General features: G+C 39.9%; 1 protein-coding gene across 1 annotated transcript; it reads right to left on the bottom strand.

The window, feature by feature from the left end:
• Positions 1 to 1,144: 1,144 nt before the first annotated feature.
• On the bottom strand, positions 1,145 to 22,229 carry mrpl23 (mitochondrial ribosomal protein L23). Its single transcript, XM_056739772.1, has 5 exons — positions 22,083 to 22,229; positions 21,139 to 21,261; positions 18,141 to 18,223; positions 11,858 to 11,931; positions 1,145 to 1,818 (listed from the first exon to the last, which is right to left on the bottom strand). The coding sequence occupies exons 1-5, from the start codon at positions 22,097 to 22,099 to the stop codon at positions 1,654 to 1,656; spliced, it is 462 nt and encodes a 153-aa protein (XP_056595750.1). The 5' UTR covers positions 22,100 to 22,229; the 3' UTR covers positions 1,145 to 1,653.
• Between the last annotated feature and the right edge of the window lie 296 nt (positions 22,230 to 22,525).

Genomic DNA, 22,525 nt, shown 5'->3' with positions numbered 1-22,525 from the left:
AATGGATTTAACGTCTATATCAGAATAATACAGCACAAAAAATACATTATTTTAGGTTGGTGGTGTAACAAAATATTGTATGTGTCCCCGACATCGGGTATGAGTGGAATGCGGAAAGTTACATTTTACGTTGCAGGTAGTGATGAAGGGCACAGAGTGCAACTTTCTAACACTTATATATTGAGCCTATGATGTCAAGTCAGTTCCAAACTTGGCTTTGAAAAAACACTTTTCTTACAAGAGTCTGAATCACAAGTAAAGGCAAAGTCAGAGTGTTAAATATTCAACCCTCTTCCATTAGCTTTCGATGGACGGACAGGGAACACAGCTCACACTTTCCATTTCATAAGACGTTTAAGAGCGTAGAAGGCTAGAGAAGACATGAGACAGGGGAAGCGAGGGAACACGTGTGAGTCGGATGGATGATTCATCATGTCTTCCAGCTCAACGATTTCTTAGATGTCTATAGATGGTGCATTTTCTATAACCTCTCCATATTTTCTAAATTCTTACATTGCATTTTCTTTATCAGCAGTTGGGGGGGGAAATCATTTTAAAGTGAATCATTAATCTCAAACAGCAACCACATTATTCCTACTGCTGGTCTGAAATCAAGGGTTCCAAAACTGAGAAAATTATGGCCAATATCAGCGTTAGGAACATTATGTGAACAAATAAGGGAAATCGGTGCCAGCTGTGTATTTAAAGCAAAGCGAAATGCATTGCGTTTCACCTTTTTTATAAGGTTTGGGCAAGAGTTGATTGGGTTGTTGTGGGGAGGGATGCTGGAATGGATGGGGCCAACCTTGGCAACCACGGCAAGATTTCCCGAATATAACGTGGGTTCTCTTCATTCAAGCAAGCAATGAGGACACCGGACAAAAATCCTGTGTTCTTTCTTCTTTGTCCAGCTGCTCGTTTTTTTGCCTTAAATCAAATTGTTTTATTGCATCGCAGGGGGTACTTGTCCAAGCACAAAACAGTGGGCAAATGTTATCAATATTGACATTCTCTCTGGCAAACACCAGGTTGGCTGGGTGAGGTAAGCCTCTCTGGTATGAGCACTGGCAAGCGATTATCCAACACATCTGTGGGGAACAGCAAGCCCTGGAGATCGCAAAAAACGAAGCTGAAGAAAAACAAGTCGTCATGTACTGTTTTATTGAAATTGAAAACCAACAGGAACACAGTTAACCCTATGAATTTTGAGGAAGAACTTTGCCACCTCTTAAGATCGTTGTTTTTACCGCAAAAAGTTCATGAACTGTGCTTCAAATCCATGAGGGGGAAAGATAATACATTTTGGATAGACTTGAAACAAAACGAATCGTGCAGGCTAAAGAACTCCTCTTCAAGTTCGTGAGACACGGCAGAGGAACATAACCTGAAAGAATTTGGCAGAGCCTCAGAAAAGATGGTGCGCAATGTAGACATAAGCTCGTTCTGACAGTATGCCATTCTAGGAATGAAATGGATTTCCAAGCCTTCTCTTGAAGGCAGTCTCGCTTTCCATCGAGTCAAACGGCCCTCAACGGACGCCAGTCAGATCACTGTAAATGGCTCTTCCTGCACCAATACATAATCTACAATACACCACATTCTTCATTCAGCTGCTGTCTCTCTGAAGTCATTCTTCATTCAACACTTGTCTGTCTAGAGGCCAAACCACTCAGTAACTCCACCTCTTCTGGGATCTGGTTTCTGCCTCTGACGCTCGTCCTCCATGAACTTCTCCTGCATCTCCTCCGCAGTGCCCTCCTCGTACTTCTTTTCTGTCTCGGGAAAGATATCTGGGAACTGGAAGGTCTGCTGCTGAGCCTGTAGGAAAAGAAGACATTCCTTTAGAGGACGTTAAAGGCTTGTTGAAGCTTTCTCAGAATTCTTGGTTTAAACCCATCACGGCAATATACACTATGTAGACACCAGTATTGGGACGCCTCTTTGATGAACAGATTTGACTTCTGTTACAACATCTAGAGAATTGTGTGCTAAATTTTATAGCAACGGTTTGGGCAGAGCTCTTTTCTATTTCAAAAGTCAATGCCTCTGTGCACAAAAAGAAATGATTGATTCAGTCTGGTGTGAAAGAACTTGACTGGTCTGCATAAAGTCCAGACCTGGACCCAGATGAACACCTTTGACCCAAAAACTCATCACCCAAACCCATCAATGACTTTACAAAGGGGCACAGTCATTTCAGAGCAGAAAAAGGTCCTTAAAAAACTGTTGAAACAAAGATAGAAACCAAATGCTAAACACTCTAAAACTCTAAAAGGGTGATTCGTACATATATGAGTGACTTAGAGAATAACATATTTTGGGTTAGGAGGCAGTAAGATGGAAACCTTGACTATTACTTAACATGTTACAGGAATAGAAAATAAATTGTTCATATATTCCACTTCAGTGAGTAGAACATCGTGACCTTTTTTGCAGCTCTGAGTGCTCTCCGACATTGCCCTTTGAAACACGCAAGAAATACATCGATCACAAGATCTGAGACGCCTAAACGTGCCAATTTCTGAAAAAGCGCAGGCCTTGACAGCAGGGAGAATATAGGCTAGTTCTGTTGTTCGTCTCTCTAAGAGAGATCTCATCAATGTTGTTCCAGAGATGAAACTAGGTGCGGCAACAGCAGGAAGAGTTGCTGTGTGCAAAGCGCTAATGAAAAGCAGCACCTTTCTGAAACAAACGCTTCCACTTAAGGGATGAACTATTATTTACAGAAGGTCTGTTCTTTGCAACAAATATGGTGACTTTCAAGCGGGCAAAATGACAGAAGAGAGAAAAAAAATTGTGAACCACTTAAAATCAACAGATTGGCCTCCAAGGCTCTGCAGTTGTGCTCCATCTAGGAATGCGAAACCCCACACTATAAACACAGAGTCCAGCCAAGTCAAAGTACAAGAACCAACCCTATTAAAAAACAGCACCATAGGAACCAAGTACTAAAAAGGATGCCAAAATATCTCTGTTCCTTCACCTGTAGTAAACTCTCCTTGAAGAAAACACGCCAAAGTCGAAAATCGGCAGGGGGACCCGCTCGCATGACAATCCAAGAACTGAGTTCAAAAGTTTGTACCCTTTGCATAAACACGGAAGGCTTTCGAACACTGACAAAGAGTGGACCGATTTATAAAAACAAGTGTGAAAACAAGGCTACGCCACTCAAATGTCAAACATAAATGTACCTTAAACAATTCACTTACCAGACAGCGAAAGTTTGTAAATTGTGTGTACAAACTTCTGTCGTGGCCTGCTGAAAAAACTTCCGCACTTTGATTTAATACAGAAAAACAGCATTAATATTACAAAGTCAAATGTATACACAGCGCTGCATTTTCATCTGGTGGTTGGTTTGTTTACTCTGCAATGTTATGGAAATGTGAACATCGGGTCTTTAGAAACGGTAATAAATAGATTAGTCCCAAGAAGCCGAATGCATCAGGAATACTCTCTGTTCGAGTCACTGTGAGCAAGAGGATTATTTGAAAAAAAAGTAAGTTTTTTATTCACAACAATTAGCGGTGGAGCAGGTCATTGGGAAAAAGTGTGTTGCTAGCTCCATTCTGTGAAATCGAAATTTGAATGTGCTAGTATGCATAATATATACATAATATGTCATATATAAGGTTTATATAGCATCTATTCTATAAACTTGGTGATGGTCACCCTTGAACTGAGACAGTAAACACTTTAATGAAATGAGGGTAAATAAATGAAGACAGAATTTATTTAAGGGCGAACCATCCCTTTAAGCATTTCCTTGAAGTTTCTCCATGTTAAGATGCATCGAGTCTGTGGTTATTATCTATAACCACGCTAACCCTGGCACTCTTGGTGAACTCCGGTGACTCATGTCCCACAATCACTTCCACGATCAGTCAAACAGGAACAGCTGGCATGACTAGGGCCAGTCTGGAAGTATTAGCAGTAGATGGCGTTTCCGTACCAAAAGCACCACCCTCTTCTCTTCAGAAGCTGCCTTATCTCCACTGTTTGCTCTGTGACAATGATGGCTAAAGTATTAGACAGAAGCTAGAACTTACGCAGGATTTATGTCTGCAGTTCTTCACTAGCCGTTGAAGAAAGGAGGAAAAAATGACAAAGACTCATCGAATGGCTTGAGAAACATAAATCAAAAGGCTGTTGATCACGCTATACTTTCTTCAGCAAAAATACCTGCGGGGGTGGGATCAAAACCTGGGGGTAAGCCAATATCTCAACAGAGATGCTCATTTTTCTTTTCATGTTAGTCTGTATCTCCTCAGCCGACCCCAGATGCAGGAACAGAGAAAAACCAAGACCATTGTGATTTATTTCACACCAAGGAGTTCACCACAAGCAAAATCCATAAATTCGAGATGTCCTTTGTATGCATCTGCATTTTCAGGGATGTGTAATGACAAGGGTATGTTTGTGTAATGTTGGAAGTCTATTAACAAGTTCATTACCAGACGAAGGAACAGGAAATGCGGGGAGATGCTTGTAAACAGCTCCCTCTGCCAGTCTCACTGGGTGGGCCACACTGCTACTTCCTCTGAATCCACAGCCTCAGCTGACAACTGATACTAAGTAACCACAGATATTTGGCTGCCGCAATATACCTAGCCTCTCTTGGTCGTGACGCAAACTGTATGGTCCTAAACGGAGCCAAAAGAGAGAGTGATGGTGGGATAGTTGTCGGGTTCTGATAAACAGATGATTTGTAGCTTTAACGGCTCTCCCAAACGCAGTGGTAAGGCAGATTGAGCATGGGCTAGACAAAAATTTGATGGCTAGTCTCAGAAGCAGAGATTTGGGTTGAGAGAAACAAATGGAAAAGTCAGATGCTTGACCACAAGGGAGGAACTGGATGCTCTTAGAGTCCATGACCTCCACTCCAGCCCAATAAACTTGCGAAGTTAGTGTGACCACAGTGACCGACAAAATACTATGTGGATGGGTTTTGTTTATATAGAAATATCATTGTGTTTATATGTAATTGAATCTATGCACAACCGCAAATACGTAATAAAACAACATAGACAATGGAACTCTATGGGTTCACTCTAGAGCAGTGGTTCTTGAACTGTGGTACTCTCAGAGCGCTCTGCCAAAAACGGGAGGCGCAGCGGGCAACAAAAACACGTGCTACCGGCGCTGTTATGCAGCGTGCAAAACGCTCCCCGCCAACTGAAAACAATCCAAAAGAGTATCAAAGCAAAAAAACGCATTATGTCCGATCGGCCCCTAAGAGGTCATTTATTTTGCGGATAACTGCAGTTCCAAAGTAAACTAAAGGTTAGTGCCGTAATTGTCTTCTAAGAGGGGTTAAATGTGTTACTGTAGCTTAATTGGTAGATGTTGTGGGTTCGACTCCGGGAAACACAGATACTGGTAAGACTGGTATAGACTAAATGCCCTGTAAGTCATTTTGTATAAAAGCATCTGGCAAATTCATGAATGTAAATGTGTTACTTGTGTTATGTGTATTTGAAGAGTTCGGTTCCAAAATTAGATAACTCCGTTTTATTTGTTTTTTTAAATCTTATTTTTTTTATGTTATCATGGTTTTATTGTGTTAGTTAGCTGTTTTTTGTAGTTACTATGGCTAAAATCAAAACAAACCAACTGCAGTTTGATTGATATTAATTGGAATGCACACAAAAAACATGATAAAAAAATAACGTAGTTTATTTACATAGTTAAAAAGCTTAGTGAACTTTTTTCAGTGGCAATACATGTAAAAATGTGACTGTTGTATAGATCTGACTGCATTTAACTTCTGGTTTGTGACTGCATTTAAAGTCTGGCAAGTGGCTAATAAAACTATTTATATTTAATTTAATTTATGGTAATATTCATTTGTTTATTAATTGTATTAAATTATTAATAATTGTGTTAAATAAAAGATCTGTTGAATTTTGTTTCATGTTATTTGAATAAAAACACAATGTTGCAAGTTGAACGGGAAGTTTGTGAATGTGTACCGGAAGTTAAGGGCAGTCCACGAACGCACCCATGCACAATAACGTTTGTTGGTGTTGTCGCTCTGAAACTGTCTACAATCGTTTTAAGATATTAAAGGCTCCTGTAGGTATGAAATGGGACAAATGAGGCCAATTTGCTGCACAAAGAGCATTGGTGGGTCTTTGTGTATAATTTGTTGCTCCCTCTGAGAAGTACATCATGCACCCAGGAGCACCGATGTAAAGTGTTGCAAAAAGAATGACAAAATCTGACCCAGCTGAGGCCGATCTGGGCCCTTGCCAACCTATCTGTCCATCCCGCTTCACTCTGACACCTTGACTGCCTACCAGCAGAAGACCAGCATTTGTGCAAAAACACTTCCTGTGGGGATGGTTATAGTGGCCCAGCTTTCACAACCTGGCTGGCCACAGCAGTAGAGAACATGATTCATGTGCTGCATTCGCCATGCCAAGACAGCAGCATTGCCAAATGTTTGTTGGGGTCCAAACCCTTTGTTCCCAAAACCACACTAATGAATCCTCAACACAGGTGAAAAGTTTACGGAAGGGAGAAATTAAAAACGTATTCAATTTCCTCGTGAGGGACAGCCATAAGCCATACGTTTTTTGTACCAGTTACTGTAAAACAGAAGCCGGTTCCCACTGCAACTGAGAAAAGGTTTTTTCTCCAGTGGCACCATCTGCCTCTTTAAATCATTACGGTCAAGCCAAGCGGTAAGTCTACGGACAGCAACGTGAGCAGTATCAGCCCTCGTGTCGTTTTTAAGCCACCGAGTCATTCCTTCCATATTAGCCGTGATGACTGCATAAATTGTTCAGACTAGCACCGGGTATTTTTTGGTTCCCCAGGACAATGGACCCGGTCAACAACGTTCAAAGATAATGGCTACCAAGCACAAAACCCTACAGGAGCCAGGACATGCCACCAAACCTCTCCCTCCATCTCCAGTGCACGAAAGAAACAAAAGAAAAGGGGGGGTTTAGGGAGGGGAAGGCATAGAGAAAGAAGTCAACTAGCAGGAAAATTGAGGAGGTGGTACCATAACAGGAAAAGCATTGACAGTATCTTAGGAATTTATTTTGAAAATGATACCGAAATAAAGCTGTGTGGTGCCTGGACGTCGAGTGACTGATAAAAACAGTAATGGGGTAGAAAAAGGTCAGTTACAATCAAAGGCTTTTATGACGGTAAGTGTTTAAAGTAGTACTTAATGAGCAACTTGGAGGCAATGCGAGTATTGTGTCGCCCCCAGCTCATGAAGTAAGTGTGGGGAGGTCTGGAGGAAGGGCTTCAATATTATCTCCTTTGCCTGCATCTACTGGCATTCGAAGAGGTTGTCTCGTAGCAGACATACACTGGGGAACTGACTGTGTGTGTGTGTGTGTGCTTACTTCAGACAGGACGCCAGAGACCCCACTAGCATTTCCATTATTCATGATGTGCTTCTGTCGTCCATACAGAGCCTTGGCCAAGTCCGTGTGGTGGATGAAATATTGTACATTTGTAATTAAGAATTGTCCTTCTTCCTGAAGCCAAACAAAATTGTTCTCCGAACACACACATGCATGCACATCCACTTCTGGTAAAAGGAATTAATGCTTTTGTAACTTTCCACTGACTGGCAAAAGCATCTTTCCAATTCTTTAAAGAAACCAATCACATTAAATGTTAAACAATGACTTACGTACAAGTCCAATTCCTTCTCCTCTCACTACTTACAGTCCACTGAACTGCATGGAATCCATGACAGCAATGCTGTAGGGTCCAGCATTCATTCAGTGCCAGTGAAGCCAAACGTTGCCATCTAGTGTCGATAAGATCAAGATCTGAACTTTCACAAACAATCAACTCCGACAAAAATTGCAAGGGTGTTAATTTGCACAAGGCTTTTGGAGGCGGTGGGATGTGTGTAACAGGAAGGAACACATTTGAATTGAAAAATAATAGTATGCCTTAGCGAGCTTGAGTTTCAGTTGGTTTTGTTTGGCGGTAATTGAGCAGAGTGTGCTCACAAGTTCAGGTGGAACATTGCGATCGGATCTAAAAGGTAGCCTGGCTACCAGCTGATCCAGACCGAAACACGGCCCCAAAAATCACGCTCAGCTTTTGAGACTCGGCAACGAGCTCTCAAACAACAACAAACATCCATTAGAAGGAACAACAGTTGCCTTGTCTTGCCAAACAACGATGCTTGCAACAAGACCCTTGTTGAAAAAAAGCAGGGCTGATGAATATAAACAGTTGTTGGAGACAAACGGGCAACCTTGAGCATAATGTCAAGAAGTTTGATCCAGTTATTAACCAGGGGACAAGAAATTCTGATAGTACAGCCAGAGTTTACACAATGACGTGTCTCGTGCATTATGCAAACCAGTCTGGGAAACAACAGACACAACATCAACAAACACAACCTTTATACTGAGACTGAACAGGTCACGGACTTGCAAAGGGGTGCACGGAATATCGTGGCAACTAACTAGAGCGTTACTTGCAAATTCTTGATGTTCTCTCAAGATTTTATGTTGCTTAAGATTGCCCTGACCCGTGTCTGGACCTCCCTGTTCTGGCACTGTTCCAGGGTGCCCTCACTCACCTCCCAGCCTCATGCATGGACTCCATCCGTACCCCTCCTCCTGCCCGCTGAACTTTCTCTCCTCCCACACACCTCCCAACTGCGGGGCGGTCTGATGAGAGAGTGGCCGCCAAGGAACCGCACTACCACACGGCTCTCTATACGAGCCTGGAGTTTGTAAAGTCTGTGGGTACATGAGGGGGGCTGGTCAGATAGCAAGAAAGAGCGTTCCCCTCCGTGTTGCCTCTGGAATATTAGCTGATGTAGTGCGTTTGGGGGGGATGGGCCAGGGGGGAACCGCTCTGGGTATCCAACCGCAGAACACTCCCCCACATGTGGTGTCAATTAGGAACAATCTTGTTTTTACCCACCACTGAAAAGAAAGGAGGGCTTTTCTTGGGGAGGTTTTTTTTGTCTTTGCAGACCTGCTGGAGGAGAAGAAAAAGGCCGGAAATTTGGTTTCGTATCAGTGTTTTTTTTGTCGCAGTCTGAGATTTTTAGCTCTCATGTTATGTGTGCATAAATAAGCATGGCTTTGTGAAAGTTTTGACAGCAAGGAAGCAGTTCTCTTCTAAAATGTTTTAAGCAAATATGGAAATGTTTCTGAATGAAGACAAATGTTAGGAACAGGATGCAGTAATTCTTTGAATCTGAGTCCCTGGACTGGGTTTACGAGAAGGTTAAACTAAAGGCATAAAGCTACACAGGAAGTCATTCAACCCCTGACAAGAGGAAGTTCACCTTTAAATATTAATTTGCGTTTCGGTTGTCTCCCATTACAAGCTGCTCTGTTTTGACAACTTTAATTATTTATCCCTCCCTTGATTGGCAGCTGAAGAAAGGTAAGAACAATTCGCACACTAAAATCTGTAATAACACTAAAGCAGCTTTCTAAATCGAATCAAAGGAGATCAGATTTAGGTATTTTCACGCCGGCATACTTCAAACACATATCAGCAGCCCAGGGCTCAGCCCTAATGCAGGTGTGAACCAAGCAGCATGGTTTACCGCTGGATCACGACCAAGCGCAACGTTCTGATGCCCCAAAAAACAACTCCCCCATCCGCCCGTGATAATAACCATAACTCTCCCAGAACTTTGTACTATAATTCCTGCACAAAGTCTGGCATGTAACCAAACACGACCTCTTGCCTTCTTGGTTAGAACCAGAAACGAAATGGCCTGCTTTCTCAGTAGAGCAGGCATGAATGTGTGCGAGAGACAAAAATTGTAAACAAGCAGTGCTGGGGATCACGGAGTCGACCACAATAAGATAAGTTGTAGTGTACCCTGCCTCTGGGTTTTCTGAGGGAACATAACCTGTGACGTTCTTTCAAAACAAACAAAGAAGAAACAAAAGCTGGAGGCTTTAAAGGTGTGATGAACTGGGCTTGTTTATTGTTATATTATTATTTATACTGTTATATGAGGTCTACTTATGATGTTCTCGTGGTTTTTACATCCAAAAACAATATGTAACAGGCTCTTTTCTCCCCAGGTTTTGAGGCCAGCTCTGCAAATCCTCAGTTTAAATGGGCGTGCCGCATTGAAGGCACTTGGAAGTAAACGTCCACCGCTTTGATTGGATAGCAGTTTGCGTAGTTGGAGCCTTTTCTGAATTTGGTTCGAGACGTAACGTTAGGTTACACATAAGCACCATTCCCAGTTTTCGCAGGGCATTAGCATTATCTGGTATTACTGGTCTCTTATTATCTGGTATCTTAGTATATTAGTATTATTATTGACCTCCTGTGATTTATAAATGACCTCCCCACATGACTTATTTCCCAGATGTGATTGCAAGGCTTTGCGTATAGTTTGTATAGCCTATAGTTGTATTGTGTTTAATGATATATGATCGTACCTGTCATCATTTGAGACCAGTGATCCCGAACCGCAAAAATATCACCGCAATCATGGGTCTCAAATGTTACAAGAGTTTCCATGATAAATAAACAAATGGGAGACTCCCGGTAACTTATGAATATCACCCAGCACCCGAAATAATACCAAAACATTTCAAAGCAGCCATCTATTATTAGCGAACGGTGTATAAAACCTTGAAAAATCTTTCATGAGCCCACCAAATCACAGAGATGGCAATTTGCACGGGCTTAAGATCACAGACAACCTCTGCAATTAAATACAAATGACAAGAGGTCCCCAGGTAATACTACTCATGTGCGAATAGTGCTCAGTCCACATCAAGTGGCGATATCTAGCAAAGCAATAGTGCAAAAGTACAAAAATGTTTTAATCGCATAAGATTGCAGCACCATTCCTATCGGATCCAATATTGAAGGCACAGCACTACTTATTAATTTTAAACTCTCCACAAATTAATTGTCGACCTGTGCTTTGTTCACGAATGAATCCTCGGAGAAATGAAACAAACAAATGCTCCATGTTTTTCCCACATGATCTGGAACGTCTTTAAAAATAAACTTTAACCCTGCATTCCTAATATCGGAATCCGAAGGAAGGTTATGCAGCGACTGTATTCTTCACAACCAGGGATGGCTCAATTTTAGCTTTCTTTAACACCATGTTTTCTTTATTGCTTGCTCGCTCTATCTGGTTCCGCGTCACTTGTTCTGTCCTACGCGAACCAGTGGCGCATGTATTAGACATGTAAAATTGCAAAAATTGAAACGTCGGAACAAAAGAGATATTTTATATAGAAGCGAATGCTCACCCAGACCTGCATGAAATGCCTCGTGTAACCACATCCCGGCGAATCTACGTCAGTTCGTGACACGATTTGACTAAGATCGCCCAAATGTAAGTAAGATGGGTGTAAGTAAGAACCTGATGTTCCAAATATGGTAAGAGGCGTTACATTTCCATGCAGTATTTTAACAATCACTACGCACTTGTGACCTGGCCAATCATAGCACACCTCGCTTTTCAGAGTGATGAGCTTAGTAAAAAATCAGCTCGTTTCAGAGAGGCGGAGCAAATAGGAGATACAAACATGCACGGTATGTGGAAAATACAGCGTTTTTTAACCTTAAATTGTGTTAACACATTGTATAACATCTAAAGCAAACAATAACATTTGTTTAGCCGGGTCAAATGACCCCTTTAACACCAAAGCAAACCACTTCTCAAAAAAGTCTTGTTTTGCTAAATAATTCAGATAACTGCTAGAACAAAGCGCTAGCAACGCTAACGTCATGGGTTTGATTCCTAGAGATCACACAGGCTGAAAATGTTTTGTGTTGAATTTATATAAATGTGAATGTTTAATTTTAATTGAATTGTATTGTGTCAGGCCTTCTCAAGTGTGGAACTCAAATAAAAAACACTCACCAGCTGAACGTATGCCACCTTGTAATCTGGCTTCTTTACCCGCTGGTTTAAGTGGTTTCTTTTCTTGTTTGTACCTAATTGGGAGACAAAATGAAAGTGATATACAAAATTATTAAAATAATTGCATACAAAATATATATCTAATGAACAATTAATGAGAATAAAAAATGTTATACAATTTATTATATTATTTATGGTGCTTTTCACGATAAAATCCACACACTAAGCAAGTTTTGTTTTTTATTAAAGGTACAATGTGTAGAATTTTTTTAACCTAAATGTAATATATAATACAAAACTATGTTGTGAGTGGTGAAGAAATACCTTACAAAATGAAACGAAATGTTTATATTACCTTACAATGAGCCATTTTATGTATATACACCGCGGGCACACCCTTACATGTAATTTATTAATGTGCACAGCCATGTTTCTATAGTAGCACTACACGGACAAACTGAGCGCGTTTCGTAAAACGAAGGATGCGCGAGAATATGTTCTTCTTCTTCGGCTGTTTTTTGGGGCAGCTTCAAAGCGATTACATAGAAGGACTAGCAGAAGAAGAGGAAGAACAATAACAGCATTTACTTGTCGTGTTTTTTAGTAGAAATATAAACGGTTCTTTGTTGCAGTAAGAAGCAAAATTTGCGCTAATGGCGGACCACACATACTCCGCACAAGAGCCGTTAGAGCGTCAATCTGTTCGTTCAAAAAAGAGAAAATACGACGCAGCAAGGCGAAGTCGAGACAAAAAACGGCAGAAAACCCGAATAAACATCGGCATGGCTTTTCCCAAATGGAGGGCACTGAAGCAGGAAAAGGGTTTGCTAAGCAACGCCGAAGTTGCAAGCTTTCTGCTGGACCGGTAAGTTTGTCTAATTTCCGCTATATAAGTGAAGTGTTTGTTTGATAGCTTTAGCTAATAGATGAGCATGAGCATCAAGTGAGTTTTTCTTGTTTTTAGCACTTTGTTATTGTACTATAATTCCTTTTTGCATGGCCGTGTGCAAATCAAGTTAGAAATCATTTTTACAATCATAATTTGCATACATCGGGTGTAAAGATTTGAGAAGATACAATTGATCAATTGGGGTGATGCCTTACTTTAGCATTAGCAAGCGGTTTAAATAGGCTGTATGTTACGAACCAAGTTACCGTGCCAAAAAATGCTATGCAAAATAAGCGAATACATCACTGACACAATGTTATACAAGTAACAATAATTTTCACTATAACGATTAGAGTAAATAATGAATTAAGTCAATTTAATTAATTTGTTTTTCTTTGTAAATAAACCTCGTCACTTGATTTGCAAAGGTTACTCTCTGCTGTCTCAGACGACGGCATCTCTGTCCTGTGTCCGTAACTTCAGTGTGTTGTTCGCCTGTGAGATGTAGATTGCAATTATCAACACCACCGATAGTGGCCGCTATCATTTATTGAACCCTTTTGTCCTGTGACGGCAACCGTAGCTACTCTAATAGAAGGGAGAGGATGGTGGCGGAGCTTTAGGTTGCAATTTCCAACTACGCCAATAGTGGTCTCTGTTACTTACACAGTTCACCTTTAAATTCACACTCAGGGCAACAGATTTTCGCCTATTGTGGAAACTTTTCAAGTGTTTCAATTAGGGTTGGGCTATTTCTACCAACTTTACCCTTCACAAAAACCCTGCCCCCCGTCATTCCGGTTGCTACGTCCAACATGCTTTCGGTATCAACCATGTGCTCCCAGTGTAAATTTGTGCACTCCCCGTGGCAATAGTGAAGAATTTGTGGAAAAATGAAACGCTGATTTCAGACAGAAAGTTCTGAGATATGCATTTGAGGGATACATTAAGGATTTGAGATAACTGTAACAATAAGTATACCTATATTTGCATTCACAACAGCAGACGATAACTATGTTAATTCTAAACTCGCACGATGCAGTAGGCCATTACGGTCACACATAAAGATGCATAGCTAAACTAAATGTGGTGTATTGAGTTTTCATATTTACTCCAAACTTTGTAGTAATGACAATTTTATAAAGAGAAAGTAAAGTTTTTGTCGCCCGTGATCTTTCTTTGTGAAAACGAAAGTAAACTTTTAAATAATAGTTCAGTACAGTAAAGAATAAAGGTCCATCAGTGTCTTACTCTTTTTTTGAGTTAAATACAACAAACACAATACAGCTGTTGCTTTACGACTTCATTGCTCCCAGAGTAGGAAAAATGACTTTTGTTCTGTTGGACACTGTTGACAACCATTGTATTTTTTCCTACTATGGTAGTCAATGGTGGACAACATCTGTCTGTTTATAAGCATTCCTCCAAATACTTTTCTCTGTGTTCATCAGAACAAAGACATTTATACCCATTCTACCTACAATTTACCACAGAATGAAAGCTAAGGTTTATCAAAAAAGAGAGTTGGTCTGTATGTGCCGCTACTGAACAAGTGTCACTAAAACGAGTGAAAGAGTTGATAGCTTGGCAGCACTGCCGAGACAAATTAGGAATGAATGGGAAACAGTATATCACCGAGAAGCTGCAGCCGATGTGGTCAGGTTATTAGTGTGACAGCATTACACAGCAAAATGAATCAAGCGAAAACTGAATTAACCAAAAACACACTTTTACCGATTTTATGTGTGGAACTTGTCAAAATAAAGGTACCTCATCTCGATATTTTACAAGATGCATCGTATTGTTAGACAATTAATCGATACATATCGATGTATTGTTACACCCCTAGTCATGAGATGTAAAAAAAATTACACAAAATCATATATAATTTAAAGAACATAAAAAAATATAATTTTGATATCTTTAATATTGGCTGAGTAAGGCCATGGCAGTGATTGAATTCAAACTTTGATATTCATTCATCTCAGAATTAGATAATGAGATACTAGTCGGGATTTCACAGACAAGGTCACAAATAATATATAAATAATGTATTTTTAACCTTTTATCTTCATAGAACACCCAAAGCACAATGTTTATCAAGCTCCAAAGAAAACTATTATTAAAAAAACAATATTATAAAACAGCTATTCAAAGTTGCCCATTTATGCGCTACATCCTAAGTAATCAAAGACTGTTTTACATGGAAAATACTAAATTGAAGTAACTAAATGGACAAGTGCAATCTGGACCAGAGGTTGCACTAGACTTTTTTTACTCTCCCTCATTTTGACAGATAGGCTTGTTATATACAGATAAGCTTATTATCCGCCGTGGTAATTAGCATGTTTGTGAAGTCATCACGTAATACTTGCATTTACTCTCGGAACTTGCTGTATTTTAATACAACTAAGTGCCCAATAAAGCCGTTGTTGTTTATATTCATTTATATATATGTCAGACATAAGATAATACTTACAGACAAATGTTTATGTTCACATATCTAGTCAGTAACAATGACCGGTAATGGTAAATGGTGTTTTGTAATCACTCACTCACTCACTCACAAGTAAGCTGCGGTTTGGTCATGAATGTGCTGCTTCTGCTGCTCACGGAACAGAGAAGACACTAAGAGAGACATTTTTCCACTCACTGAAAGCTAATGTTTATCCAAAAAAGACGCTAGTCGCTTTTCTGCAGGAAAAACTGTAAACATTGCATTACTGCGCGTCTTTGTGTGTATGCGTGCATGCGATGCAGAGGGTCTTTAACAGATGTATCTGCACCTCGAGTCTCTGCTGACTGCACGCGCATTTTACAAAACGGACCTGCAAGTAAGCTAAAGAATGGGAAACACACGTCCCTTCGCAGTTGTGTTCAGGGCAGGGGTAGTAGCCTAGGATCACGCTCTAATGAAGGGAAATGACGGGGAGTTACAAATTGCCCTTATTGTTATCCGTCAAAATGAAAGATGCCTTCAGATTTTTCAATCACTGGTAAAAATAACCCACAATGACAGAGAATTTTCGGTTAACGCCACCTCTGTTGTGTACATTCAGGCCTAACTTTGTGTTCCACAGAAAGTCATACAGGTTTTATTTTTATATGAACTGTTCCTTTAAGACTCAATGCAGGTCTCAATGCAGGCTTGTGTGATGGGTCGTCTTATTGTAAATCATCAGACATCAGCAGCGATCTACCTTTACCAGAGCCACGGAAACCCTAAAAACACAAACACTCCCTCCACTCGGGGTCATCTGAACGGTCAACCCGCAAAACAGGTGAGAAGCGCTTTTGTTCGTGCATGCGATCCCTGCTTCCATTCCCACACTCCCACCCAACACATTATATAGTATAAATAAATATTCAATCAGGCTCTCTTTTAAGGTTGTGCGTTGGCTGGCTACTATTATGTTACAAATCCCAGGCCCGAGGGGTAGTTATAGAAACCCCTTCCAAAATACTCCTTAGGAAAAAGAATAGATGCCTTGAGCCTGGGATTTCTACCCCCCCCCCCCTTTTCTCCACTTCCTTTAAACTATCAGCGAAGTGGAACCCATGACGCAGAGCGGGATGCCTTTTCTGACGTGGTCTTTTTTTAACCTAATGGGTGTTCCGCGTTATTTTTTCTGCTTTACGCTGCGGTGGTAAAAATGGCCACTTTGCTTGTTGGCCTTCTACACTGTTGGTGTGGAGACCGCACGGAAAAATCCCAATGGCGTAAACCCAACTGGCAAGTTTGTAAAAGTGGTTCCCTCTGCGTTGACCAGACGTAAAGCCTGTAATAACCCCATCATTATTTACTTACCCTTTGGCATTATTATTCATGTATACTAAAGGAGTGAAACAAAAATGTAAAAAGTAAAAAACAGAACTCTCTTTATTTTTAGCCTATTTATGAAATTCAATGTATATTTATGGGAGAAAGACTTTTTAATGAACAAAAACTGTTTTTCTTGTGCACTGTTGTGTATTAGTCTCTACTCCATTTAAGTAGCTTAAATACAACAATTCTAACACAATTTCACTATTAAAGGTTAAATAGAATATTTAAAACATCTGTCAGCAGTTGAAGGCGATAGCCTTGTGGGCAGTGCTTCGACATGTGGTACGGTTGCGTATCTGGCGACCCAGGTTCGATTCCCATCTCGTGGTCCTTTCCCTATCCCACCCCCTTCTCTCTCCTACTTCGCCTTCAGTCCTCTCTCTCCCACTAAAACTGTACGAATAACCCAATACGCCAAAAATATATCTTTAAAAAAAAAACTTTTTACTAGACCATTAAGTTAAAAAGTGCATTGAAGCTTATGAATCATTGTGAATGTATTGTGAATATTCAATATATATTGGCCAGATCTACAAACATACCTTTTTGCATTAACTCACAACCGTAAAAAGACAATAAACACATGGTTGGAACTTGTGTAACACGTCTGGCACAACTTTGTAAAGAAACTCAGAAATAAACAGGGCAGAGCATTCCAGGACAAATGATGGTCGGATCGCTACAGAAACAGACGTGGAGATAAGCAGCTGAGAGAGGAAATCACGCGAAGGCTCCCTCGCTTTCTCTCCCTCTGCTCTCCTCCCCAGCGTCTCCCAATTTATACCAAAACACAGTTCCCCGAATTAGCCGTGTGTTTATATGTATAATTCAACCTCCCGCTCGCCTGTCTAGAACCTCCAAAACATCTTGTCAGTATTGATCATCCTCATTGACTAACAAGAATATCATCCCCCTTTACTGAATGATAATATTGTGAGCGCAAACACAGAACATGGACGTGTTGTTATATAAATGAAAGTACTCTGTAAGTGTTAAAGGTTTAATTTACCTGAAAATGAAAACGTGGCATTATATACTCTGCATTGCACTACTATTATTACTTATTGCTGTTATTGTTTATATGGAACATTAAAGGAGAAATCGCTGCACTTTACAATACAAGGACAGTCCACCACGGCTGTAAAGAGGCATAAAAAGTTCAAACAAGCACTTTAATATAGAAGTTATAATATAAATACTGTATATTCTTGTAAGTTATACAATGCATATCTCTGTTGTCCTCCTGAAACCTTGTATCTCCATATTTTGTCATTTTTAATTTTTTGCCATAAATCAACATTATTATTAATTTTATCATACAAGATTTTATTCTGTCTCTCCCACAAAACTCAGTTGGCTTCAGACGAGTATAATTCATTTTGGTGCTTGACTGTATGGGTAAACATGTCATATGGACAAGATCTGGGATAAGATTCCTCAAAAATAATCAGCGTCAAAAACTAAACAGTGTACGTGTTTGGAACGACATGCGGGCAGTAAATAAAGCGAAGGAAAATCTTATTTTTGGTGAAGATTCTGCAAACACAATGAGAGAAGTTTCTACTCACAGTACTGAATCCTCGTGCGTACGGCTGCGACAGGAACGCTGTAGATCTTCTCTAGGTAGTTTCTCACATCAAATTTCGTTATTCTTAAAAAAAAAAAGACAGAGTTAAGAGTTGTTGTTGAGTATGGGAACAATAAATGACCTATTGATCTATCCCTAAGCAAAGGTTCTGAGTATGGATAAATTGTTTTCGGGCATAGCGGACACATCATATGAAAGCGTTTAGTTTGATTCCAGAATTGTTATTGGTTATGACTTGACATTTTAAAGCCAGGGTGTCCGATTTCTCAAATCACCATAACAAACACACCCCTACCCCCATCTTTCGCTTTCGTCAGCGCTCTGTTTGGTTAATTTCCATCCTGTACACCTTACTGCTGATTCATTTCAATGTTGTTTTGGTACTCGGCCCGACTCAGTTGTCTAAAGCGTAATTCGGAAATCACCTTTAAATATTAACTGTATCTATTGCGGTGTAAGGTTTAAATACAGTTCAACTTTGGAAAACATGTCTTGAGACCACTGCGTTTGTGTGTTTTTGGAAGCAAGACACTTTTTTAAACATATATACACTTCAAAACACTTAACCATAATCTCGACACAATTTCATATCACCACCAGCTCCCTTCTCTGCACCACATTAACATGTTTAATTGACAAGCCCTGGTATTCATATTTTCCCGTATCCAGTACGTTCTCCGTTACATAAAACCATCTCGAACCTTTCCAAAAACATGACCCCGAAACTAACGGAAAAGAATACAATGAACTGCTTTCAAAAACAAGCATGTTTGTCCACAAGTCAGTCCATAGTAATAAGGCATGATTTTCCATGAAACCCAACAATCAGATGCTCTTTCGGAAAGAGCATTGTACGCACATCTCACAGTCAGCGAGAGGGTGCCATGCCCAGATTTCAATGGAGTGGAGTGGAGTTTTGGCGGCGTCATTTATGTGAGAGAGGAGAAGCGCACAAGCGCGCGTTTGTCTGTGTGAAAGTGAGCGAGTGAGGCAATTCCTAGAGAGCAGTGCACTCGAGCTACAGTGAAAAGAATGGTAAGCAGAGCCGAGTGCTTTTGAGATCTGTGATCTAGTGGAGAAGCCGAGATCTTTCAGAAATCCTGGCCTCCTGGTGACCTCGACCACACTAAAAACAGGAAGGACCTCTGCTTCCCTACGCACTTCTGGAGTCGTATAAAGATAAGGTCTGATTTATAAAGTTAGAGTTTGATGGTGATGAACAAATTTAATTACCGTATTTTTATGAAGGGGTGTGGTTGGAAATTGCTGGGGATTCAACTTGACTCAGACAGGAAACCTGCTGACTGCTAAGCCATGACTCTCGTAAACATGAATACAGACATAAATCCTCTCCTATTTGGATAAAAGCATCTGCTATATAGTGGAACCACTGAAACAAGTACTGGGCGACACAGCCCTGACCTTCAGCAGTGTCTTGAGGCTACGCGACTTATCTTTTTAAGCCCTGACGTTTCATGAAGATAGAGTCCTCCTTGTTGTTCGATGCCTTCTGCTGCGTGTCTAAGCAGCGCCCCACCCTGCATACATAAACAATCCACGCTCATCCCTAGACCGCCTGCTTCAAAGCCTTTCCAAGTAGGTGACTCAGAGGCAGACGGACAAAACACTCCAAATTTTGAGGAAATCCAAAAAAGGGGGAATCTTTTGTCCGCCAGTGACCTCTGGGTTACATTCACACCACTCGGGACTATACAGCCGGCGAGAGCAGACAATGAGCTTTGATGAAGTAAGAAGAGATCATTAAAACAAAATCATTTACTAAGACAAGAAAATACGTGGATGTTGATGAAGGACCACATTTTTAAAGGGAGCGTACATAAACAAGGTTAAATAAATCTTGCGGATAACAGTGAAAACACGTCATTTTTGCACAAAAACAAGTGCTTTGAGATTTTTTGGCTCTAATAATCGCTATGCAAACCAGTTTGGTTTCAAGCGAAACAAGCCATTGCCAGACTGAAGGGTAGTAGAAAGTGAAGTGAGTGGACGTCTTTGATGTTTTAATGACAGCTCGGTTGCTTTGTCTACTTTCGTAGTGTTTACGGTGGGACTTTGTCGAACGCATATCTGAAGTAGACAAAACAGATCTTGAGGTCCAATGAGGTGGCAAGAGTTTCAAAACAACAACAAAAAACACTCTTGCTCTGACCTCGCAGGCCTCAAAACGTTAAGATGTAATTGACAAGAACACCTGGCGCAGATTAAGACACTTAAGATCTGTAAAAACAAAATAGTAAGCCCAGGTAAAAAAAAAACTTCCCCATTGCTTGCGCAAGTGATAACATATAGGCCAATTACAAACGTGTGCGGTTTGGAACACGCACTGGTGGAATAATAATGGAGGAATAAGGCTCTATCGTCACGGCCTTAGATGTACGCCCTGAGGTTTTCCAGAAAACAAAGCAGACCTTGTCCTCTTTTCTTGTGTGGACTACGATTAGACCCGTTATTAACAGTCTGACTGCCTGTTTCGTATTACATCGCCCCAATGCAATAATTATGGCTGTATTTTTTTTTTTACTGACGTTTGACAAACGTCACCGATAGAGGCACAAGATGTTAGATTCTGAAGAAGGTGAATAAGCCGTAAACAAACTCGAAAGAGTCAGGGAGCGACGCTAGGGCATCTCCGGCCACGTAACCCGACACGATAATATCTACGCTGCGGGATTTCATTACAAAAAATTCAGGCTGCATATGAGCCAGTCTGCAATTATAGTGGTTAGAGACCACTTAAGATGCTTTTATTCTTCATGATCATTGTGTGCAATAATATGGCCACTATGCAATTTTTATAGTCTAGTTTTTCTTTCGTTGGTTTTGTCTGCCACCTTGTGGATAGTAATGAAACTACAGCATTGCAAATTTGGGCTCTGGAACATAAAAGGAATACATGAAATAATAAATAAATCTTTACAGATTTACAGAATTTGTTCTTGTTGATATGATGTACTTACTCCAAGGGAATGCGAAACTGTACTGTGTCAGGTGGCTGTTCTTTTCCTGGTCTGACAAGGGTCATGGTGAAGGGGGGGCGAAATAATCTCATCTGAGGGTTCCCCAGCTGATATAAAGGATATCTGTACAAATAAACAAGAGAAATTATGGATAGACAGACAGAAGAACAGTTATTCTTCTATAAGCTATTTACTTATTTAAAAAAAATACAATGCAGTTCAAATACTGTACATAACATAAATACGTTTTTTTTAAGGAATTGTCCTGTTTTGGGATGTGATTCTCACAATATAAGCTGTGTGATAGTACAGAAACGTTGACTGGTGGTAATATCATGGTACTTTTCTGTATATCATAGTACTGAATGCTTTACTGCCTAAATGTAACAATGTTTTGATAGGAATTACATGGACACATGCAAATAAATTATTATTAATAATAAAAACAGAGCATTGCCATAATAATATGTTTAAGAAATGACATTTGTATAGTTTTAATTTAGCAAAACCATAGTAAAACCCTACTCTGCCATGGTCTCACTCTCGCTATAGTAAACAAAGTTTAATTGAGATATTTGTCATTAAACTATAGTAATACAAATGGTAATCAACCTACCTAATAATAATAAAAAGTTTTTACACTTTTACTATAATAAAATAATCACGCTAATTCTCCATTACTGTAAATGAGCTTTACTGAGGCCTGACTGAGGCACACAAACATTTAGCAGCTTTAAAAATATATAATTTTTGGGGGAACACTACCGATTAAAATATAACAGAAAGTATTCACACACAAATCACCACAAGGTCGTTTTGCTTTTAACATTTAAGATAATGAAATACACTCGCTTTCCAGAGGACAGTACTACATAAACAACATATAACGTTAAGAATATTAGAAGAGAAGCATTAATCATTAAAACATAAGAAAACATTCTTACATTATCCGTTTAGCCATGATTTACACGTGTTCGAGATGATAACAGTTACATGTGCTGTTATGATTTTATTTTCATGTGCTCAAGGTCTTCGCTGCCATGAACATTGCGTCAACAAACGTCCGATTCAGTAGAGACGTTTCAAAATAAAAGTCCTCATGAATTACGTCGTTTTTTGATTTATTCACTCAGTCATTGGTTTTGGCATTTAAAGTTTCCAACAATGCGTTATGATAACGGAAAGAATGGAAACGAAACATGTCTATGTATTGTTTAAATAATAGTAATAAATAATCTTTGATGCGTTTAACATGACGCCATCGGATGCGTCATCAAACGCTCTTGCTGGTTTCCGGACTCAGACAATATTTTTGCTGTTTAGTAAAACTAAAACTAAAGTTTGTATATAAAATGTACAAATTTTAAAGATTTCAAGAACCCTTTTT

Source organism: Triplophysa dalaica, chromosome 24 (genome assembly GCF_015846415.1).
Source record: "Triplophysa dalaica isolate WHDGS20190420 chromosome 24, ASM1584641v1, whole genome shotgun sequence".
In the NCBI taxonomy this organism is placed as follows: domain Eukaryota; kingdom Metazoa; phylum Chordata; class Actinopteri; order Cypriniformes; family Nemacheilidae; genus Triplophysa; species Triplophysa dalaica.
The sequence above is the reverse complement of the archived record's forward strand: the minus strand, read 5'-3'. Positions and strand labels throughout refer to the sequence as shown.

Excerpts from the sequence above, each read along its gene's own strand:
- mrpl23 (XM_056739772.1), bottom strand. Across the intron at positions 11,932-18,140 it reads ACGCACGAGGATTCAGTACT|GTACAAACAAGAAAAGAAAC; the intron begins GTGAGTAGAAAC and ends TCTCCCAATTAG. Across the intron at positions 1,819-11,857 it reads AGGTGGCATACGTTCAGCTG|GCTCAGCAGCAGACCTTCCA; the intron begins GTGAGTGTTTTT and ends CTTTTCCTACAG.